This window comes from Rhinopithecus bieti, unplaced genomic scaffold (assembly GCF_001698545.2).
Source record: "Rhinopithecus bieti isolate Rb0 unplaced genomic scaffold, ASM169854v2 scaffold_62, whole genome shotgun sequence".
NCBI lineage: Eukaryota > Metazoa > Chordata > Mammalia > Primates > Cercopithecidae > Rhinopithecus > Rhinopithecus bieti.
The window spans coordinates 108049-116170 of record NW_016802942.1 but is presented as its reverse complement, the minus strand read 5'-3'; the positions used below and the strand labels follow the sequence as shown (position 1 = coordinate 116170).

General features: G+C 45.2%; 1 protein-coding gene across 3 annotated transcripts in view; it reads right to left on the bottom strand.

The window, feature by feature from the left end:
• Positions 1-3487, bottom strand: part of GPM6B (glycoprotein M6B) — a 183055-nt gene extending 179568 nt beyond the window's left edge. For 2 of the 3 annotated variants that reach the window (XM_017895279.1, XM_017847049.1), the window contains exon 1: positions 3182-3487. In XM_017895279.1, the coding sequence (XP_017750768.1) occupies positions 3182-3185 (4 nt within the window). In that variant the 5' untranslated portion in view covers positions 3186-3487. The remainder of the gene's footprint in view (positions 1-3181) is intronic. The other variant, XM_017892748.1, reaches the window with a different exon arrangement.
• Between the last annotated feature and the right edge of the window lie 4635 nt (positions 3488-8122).

Here is an 8122-nt window from a genome sequence, read left to right as displayed (position 1 = left end):
AAAAAAAAAAAAAAAAAAAAAAAAGGAAAGCTTAGTCGGGCACGGTGACACATGCCTGTAGTCCCAGCTACTTGGGAGGCTGAGGTGGGACAACTGCTTGAGCCCAGGAGTTCCAAGCCACAGTGAGTTATCACATCAGGCCACTGCAGTACAGCATGGACAGAGTGAGACCCTGTCTCCAAAAGATAAATAAATAAAAATAAAATTATAGGCAAAGAAACAAAATCAGCATTTCTCTCTGGATACATAAGCCATATTAAAGCAGGATGGATATTTCACAAATGCCTTATAAGAGGTTATTACATGGAATTCACTTAGTTGCTATGTCTTCAGGCCTATGAACAAGGTAACAGAATCAAAATTCTGTTGGGCAATGCAAGTTCCTATCAGATAAAACCGGAGTTAACACTGAAGGGTGTGTGTGTGTGTGTCCATGTGTTGTGTGTGTGCACACTCACTCACCTTCACAATATGTGCAGCCAAACATGGAACCCTTCAGCCAGAGAAATAATTAGTTTCAACACACTCATTTAGGTAGCGTACTGCATACACAATACAGCAACATCTCATTGTGCAAAACAACCAAAGTTACTGAACAGTCAAATACACCTCAAACATCAATTGGCTCATTCCATTTACCTGAACCCTCCAGAAGACGCAAATCCATAGAGACAGAAAGGTTAGTGGTTGCCAGGGGCTGGGGGGAGAAGAGAATAAGGAGTGACTGCTAAATGGGTACAAGATTTCTTTTTGGGGTTGATGACAATGTTCTAACATTACATAGTAGCGATGGCTACACAAATCTGAATATACTAAAGACCACCGACTTGTATACTTAAACGTGTGAATTGTATGATATGTGAATTATATCTTAATGCTATAAAAAAAACTGGCTTAACAATTAAAACCCATGTTTTCTTTCAAGATGTAATGAAAAGTGAAATTATACATACCACCACTACTCATTATTTTATTTTTAGTTTAAAGATTGTAAATATCTTAAAATTTGAGTGTGAAGGGACTTTTATTCCTACAAACCTCATTTATTTTACCAGTAATTAACTGATCCAGGTTAAGGAACTAATTGTATTAAGAACCAAAGTCCCGACTTAATGGGCCAATGGTCAGAATTTTCCCAACGTTAAATCATTTCAATTAAAACATTCAAAAGAGGATGTACGGTAATTAAATACATCTGGAAAAATAAAACCAGTTCATGGCCCTGTGGTGTATTTACTAACAGTCTACCAAAGGAAATCAGTATGTTTCCTTTTTTACGTGAAGGGAACTTTCTTTTTAATGTAAAAACTAAAACCAAAACCAAGGATACTGCCAGAACCAGTGAAGTATGCACAAATTAACATAAATTGGCAATTGAAGTGTGGAGCTAACAATTGTCCAAAACACAAAGTACTTCCTTAAGAACAGGTCTCTGACTCCGGCCTTTGCTTCATGAGAACTGCACCCAACTTCCACACCTATCTAAAAATGAAGCCCACCCTACCCCTAAATCAGTCCAAAGTATTGTGAAAGTTATTGTGAAGAAGGTCCCCGTGTGATAATTCCACACTCAAATTCTACGTACAAATCCAAACGCCTAGCGTTAAATTAAAATAAATAACGATTTCAGAAAATGTAGTTGATGCTTTCCTCAATACCACACGTGTTCGTAACTGTAACATCTTTGGTGGCAATTATCACCAAAGTGATCACAGGCTGAGTAGCAGTCATCCTCTGAGCCTCATTTTGTGTATGAGTCTCATTTAAAACGGAGGTTGAATGGTGTGACTGCTCACATGGGGGACACTAAGAGAAGTAGAAACCGGAGTTACAGGCCACTCAATTCTGCCCTTTCTAGAAGAATCTTAGGCTAGTTCTTGCCTAACTTTTTAGAAAGAAATTTTCCTGTTGGATTTGGTGGGCCTTACCTCCTTTCATATTTTGATCACCTAGTAAATTTTTTAAAAATGTAAACGAGCTTCCTTTGAAATGCAAAAAAGTGCCCCCTTACTCCTCACCAAAATTTTAATCAGTACAAAATTATCCCCCCCCCACACACAAATTAATAGCAGAGATAATGTGAAAGAGGGGATAAATGATTAGGGGAGGGGAGGCGCGGGCAAGCAATTTCCAAGCCCTCACCATTAACCCACAATGGTTAAACCCACTGACGTCCTCGTTAGGAATGCTCTTCACAGTGTTTATGGCTTGTGGCTGGAGTCTGTCACTAGAGAAAGATAACGGAGCAGGAAGAGAAAAACCCTTTCCCAAGCACAGCTGTCACACGTTTCCAGGAGTTCTGCGGAATGAGGTTGATTTCCACAGCACTCTTTACGAGTTTTCCTCCCAATACAGAGTCCCCACTTAACGACATGTTGCTGACGGCAGCATTTCAGGGTGTTAGGAAACGACAAAAAGAATCCTACAGCCGCCTTATACCAGCCTTGGGCCGGGTTGGAGATTCCAGATTTTCACCCGCCGGAGCGGAGCCTTTTGCCGTTGCTAGTTGTTCCCCGGTTGCATTGGAACTCGCTCAGCATACCGTCTCCACCTGCGCCCGGGCCGCATTTTGATAGTTGGAACAAGGGACAAAGAGGAGAGACTCAGCCTCCGTCCCATCCTGTCCCTCTCTTGAAACCACTTTCCTGGTTTCAAGGGTCAAGGTTTCGAAATGAGCTCCCGGAAGACCCCAGGCTTGGGGAACCGGGTGTTTGTTTCGCGCGGGCTTAATTAAGAGAACAGAACCACGGCGGGGCGGGGCGGGGCGCGGCAGGACTGGACTGGGAGCTCGGGCAACAGGGAGAGCGTCCCGGGAAACAGGGAAGAAGCTACTCTCTACTAGCCCCTTAAAATAAAGCACGAGCCTGGGACGCGCCGTCTGTTCTCTCTGCAACTCCTCCCGGAGACCCAGCTCTTAGGCTCCCGCGAGCTGCACTTGCGGGGTGCAGCCTGGGCGCAGCCGGAGCGGGGAACCACCCTAGGATACAACAGGGAGGCGCACCTGGGCGTTCCGGACCCCTGCGCCGCGCCCCTCCCACCTCCAGCGTCCCGGCTTCGTCGCGGAGGTGGCCGAGGAGGCGCCACCTGAGCGGGGGAGGGGCGGGACCCTCGGAAGGGCGCGCCCTCCCGGGGCGGGGGCGCGAGACCGTGGCCGTGGCGCGGAGCCAGCGCGCTCGCTTACCCATGGCTGGAGACAGGAGGAAGGGGTGCGGGCTGTGGGCGTTCGGGCTCCCCGGGGACGGGCAGAGCCGGTGGCACAAGTTTGCAGGTCTGGCGGGCACGTGCGCTGACCGGGCTCCTGCGGGCTGCGCTGCGCGGGGCTGGCCGCTGGCTCCTAGCTGCTGCCCGGGGTGGGAGCGCGGCGCGGCTCCGCCTGCACTGGGGGCCGGCCTCGCGGAGAGGGGCCCTGACGTCAGCGCCGGGGGCTTTGTGCGCCCGGAGCTGGAGCCCGATTGGGGGCAGCGGGCGCGCGGAGTCTGCAGGCAAAGCCCGCAGCTTCCTCTGGGACCCCCGGGCGAGCGCTGAGGGGCGCGGGAACCGGAAAAGCCAGCCGGGGGGGGATGGGTAGAGAGGGGAGTGGGCTTCTAGGATCGCGGAGGCAGCCATCCGCGTCCCAGATGAAAACTATTATGGCCGGGGAAGGTTGTGGGGGGCGGGGGGCTTTGAGGTCTTAGCCACACCCATTGTATAGATAAAGAAACTGAGGCCCGGGACACTGGACCAAGGACACTGGGTACTTAACAGCGTTGCCTCAATCCCCAGTCTCAGTTCCTTTTGTTCAGATACGAATCGTTACTTAATTCAGTGGGTCTCAACCCTGGCTGCAGAGGAGAAATCAGCTGGGGAGCTTCTGGAAACCGGATTTCATCATGGCCTCTGCGGGTGGGACCCAGGTATCCGTTCTTTGAAAGCTTCCCAGGTGATTCCAATGTACATCCAAGGTTGCGAAACATTGACATAAGTAACTTGTAGGTGGCTAATGACAGACACAGGTAGCACCCTCCAATCTAGAGTGGTGCCAGATTTGCTGGTGTCCGTTATCATCTCTCTTGATCCCTGAAAGGCCACCCCTGGAAGGCTCTTGGAGACTTTGCAGACTCGCTGCGGTCAACCATTTCTCCCACTGCTCAGGTCTCGCGCTTGAGCCTTTAAGTGAATTAAATGGTTTAACAGTGTCCAGGGCTTAAATTACTTCTGTCTCCTTAGAGAAGAATTTTCCTGTCTTCAAAGGTATCAGAAGTCATGAGACCCTTGCAGTTTTTGTAGGACTAACGCTTTCTGTGACATTTCTGAGCCTGATATTCCTCCCTGATATTTTTTGTTGTGTTATTTTATCGTTCTGAAAATACATCATGTTATTTGAACAGAGGGTTACATAAACAGTGACAATAGATAGTACACTTAAGGGACATTTAAGTCAAAAGAGAGGCTTTAGGACTGAGAAAGGGTGGAGGAGGCAAACATTTCATCTTTTGAAATTTATTGGATTAGGAAAGATTTTATCAAGGCAGAGCTCTAGAAAGCCTAATAATATTTTACATGAAAGGACAGAGATTTGTGCTAGGAGGATCAGTGGCTCATTTTCACAATCCCACAGGAATAGTCATTTCTAACCAATCTTCATGCAGTAATAAAACAGCAGGGAGCTCATAGGTGTAACTTGTTGTCCTGTTAAGAGAAAGTAATCCATTTGCGCCATTCCTGAGTGCAAGTGTATATAGGAATCCAACAATAACTGAGGCTGCCTGTAAGGGAGAGAAAGACAAAGGTGGACCGGGTGAGAGCAATGAGGAATTCATGCTAAGTCCTAGTTGAGGGAAGGGTGAGTTTGGTCGGTTCCTACGTCTTGAGGGGTTCCTAGGAGACCCTGAAAACAACAGAAGGGAACTCGGGCATGACCATCTGAAATAGTACTTTGGCAAGACATGACCTTAATGAGCCTCTCTGGAAAGAAGAACTGTAAGGTTTTGTGTACTGAGATGAAAGTAAACTCTGGTCTACTTTCTGTCATTCCCTAGAAGTCTTAGGTCTCCCCCCACCCCCCAAAGAAAAGAAAGAACAGCTGTCTAAATATTGGAGTAGCCACAATGGATGCTGTGATAAAAAACTGAGTTCTAACAATTGTGTATACAATGTCAGGGGAAAGCCACATTTTAATAGAAAATTTTCCTCACTTTGTAAGTGTCATGGATTTTGTAATTTGTCAACAAGCAATTGTCCCTAAAACCCGTATGAAAAAAATAGCATTTGGGAAATTAGCGAAGGCTACTATAGAAAATGCAGATGATGGCTAGTAAGTACATTTCATTTCACTATCATTCAAAGAAATGCTATCCTAAAATAATAAACCATTTTTCTCAAGAAACTGAAATCTTTAAAAATTAAAGCAAGACTACACTGCAGGTGGGTGAGTCAGTTGGTCGAGCTTTTCTGGAAAGCCATTTGGCTGTACTACCAAGAGAATTAAAAATATTCACAGCCTCTGACCTAATAATCCCTCTTCTGGGACTCTCTCCTAAGTAAATAACAACTGTTTTGGTCAAAATTAACGTGAAAGGAGGTTTATTGTAGAGTGAGATGTAATAGCAAAAAACCAACAAAACAAAACCAAAAAAAAAAGCAACAGTTGCTCAACAGAAGGGAATTAGTTATATAAATGATTGTCGACCTAGTTCAGGGGTTCTTGACTGGGAGCAATTTCGCCCCCCAGGAGACATTTAGCAGTGTCTGGAGAGAGTTTTGGTTGTCACAACTGGGGATAGGATGGGGGGCTTACTGGCATCCAGTGGGTAGGGGTCAGGGATGCAGCTCAAAGTCCTACAGTGCAGAGGACAGCTCCCCTCCCCACAACAAAGAATGATCTGGCCCCAGATGTCAATAGTGCCGAGGTTGAGAAACCCTGATCTGTGTGATCGGATATCATGTAGCCTTGTTTGCAAAGAATTATGTGGAAAAATGCTCAGAGATGTTTTAAAAGCCAAATAAAAAGCTAAAAAAGCTGAATATACAACATAATCCTAGTCGTGTTAGTGTATACATGTGTGTGTTTGTGTGTGTGTGTGTGTGTGTATTGAAAAACACAAAGAAAATACACTGTGGTAGAGACTATTACTTTTTCGACATTTTTTTCTATCTGGCCACACAGCCAGATTCCATTTGTCCCTAACTCCTTAACAGTTAAATGGGGCTACCTGATTGAGTTGTAGCCAAAAAGGTCAGAGGTGATCCACCACTTCCGAGCTTATCCCTAAAACCTTAAACATATCGCTTCTACATGCTTTCCTCTTCTCCCAGCAGGAATGAGATGTTGTTCCCTAAGCTGCTTTTGGAAGCCATGGGTCGAAGTTGAAATTGTCTTATCAGCCTAGGTCACTGAATGACTGCCTTCGTCCTCCTCCACACACTGACAATTTGTAACTGACTTGGACATGTTTGTGACCCAGAAATAAACTGCTGTTATGTTTAAGCCATTATGTATTTGGGGACTTATTTGTTATAACAGCAACCCAACCCTAATATATCCATATATTCACTTCTACCAAAATATTAACAGGGTTTGTCTCTGGGATGTGAGATTAATAGAATTGTTAGTTTTATTTTTATATCTTGTTGTGTTTTCCCGGACTTCTATAATGAGCAAGAATTACTTTTATGAGGAAAACACAGGCATACCTTACTCTACAGTAGATATAATCTTCTAATAATTTGATTTTAAACAATAAAATCATATTTCCAACTGATTTTTAAAATTTAACTGAGGGGCCAGATGCAGTGGCTCATGCCTGTAATCCCAACACTTTGAGAGGCTGAGGCGGGACGATCACTTGAGCCCAAGAGTTCAAGAACAGCCTGGGCAACATAGATTGAGACCCTGTCTCTCCAAAAACAAAAAAGTTAGCCAGGCATGGTGGTGCACCCCTGTAGTCCTAGCTACTTGGGAGGCTGTGGTGAGAGGAACGCTTGAGCCCGGGAGGCAGAGGCTGCAGTGAGTTATGACGGTGTCATTGTACTTGAGCCTGGGCAACAGAGCGAGACCCTGTCTCTAAAAAACAAAACAAAACAAAATTTGAGGTTTAGCAGACCTTCAATACCTCATCTAAGAGTACAAAATAATTATAAACCATAAGGATACATTTTGTCTGTTCCAATCTTTTTTTTTTTTTCAAGACGGAGTCTCGCACTGTTGCCCAGGCTGGAGTGCAATGGCATGGTCTCAGCTCACTGCAACCTCCACCTCCTGGGTTCACGTGATTCTCCTGCCTCAGCCTCCCAAGTAGCTGGGATTACAGGTGCACACCACCACAGCCTGGCTAATTTTTTGTATTTTTAGTGGAGACGGGGTTTCATTACGTTGGCCAGACTGGTCTCGAACTCCTGACCTCATGATCCGCCCTCCTCGGCCTCCCAAAGTCCTGGGATTACAGGTGTGAACCACTGTGCCCAGCCTGTTCCAATCTTTTTTATCCAGCTTTGTTGAAGTATAATTGATAAATTAAAATTGTATATATTTACCATGTATAATGAGATGTTTTGATATGTGTATACATTGTAAAATGATTATCACAATCAAGTCAATTAACATCTATCGCCTCATCTAGTTATTTCTCTGTGTGTGTGTGTATGTGTGTGGTGAAAACATTTAAGACCTACTCTCTTAGGCCAGGCGCAGTGGCTCACGCCTGTAATCCCAGCACTTTGGGAAGCCAAGGCGGGTGGATCACTTGAGTCCAAGAGTACAAGACCAGCCTGGGCAATATGGCAAAACCCTGTCTCTACAAAAAATAAATAAATAAATAAAAATAAAAAAATTAGCCAGGCATGGTGGTGCGCACCTATAATCCTAGCTACTCAGGAGGCTGAGGCACGAGAATCACTTTAGCCTGGGAGGCGGAGGTTGCAGTGAGCTGAGATTGCACCAGCCTGGGTGACAGAGCGAGACCCTGCCCAAAAACAAACAACAACCTACACTCTTAGCAATTTTCAAGTATATAATACAGTGATATTAACTATAGTCTTTTGGGGGACATTTACTCACTTGTGTGCCTCACTCCTTCCTGTTTCATAAGCACTCAGGGATCTTGTCTGTCTTGCTTACTCTAGTTCCTTTCTTGGCATATATATA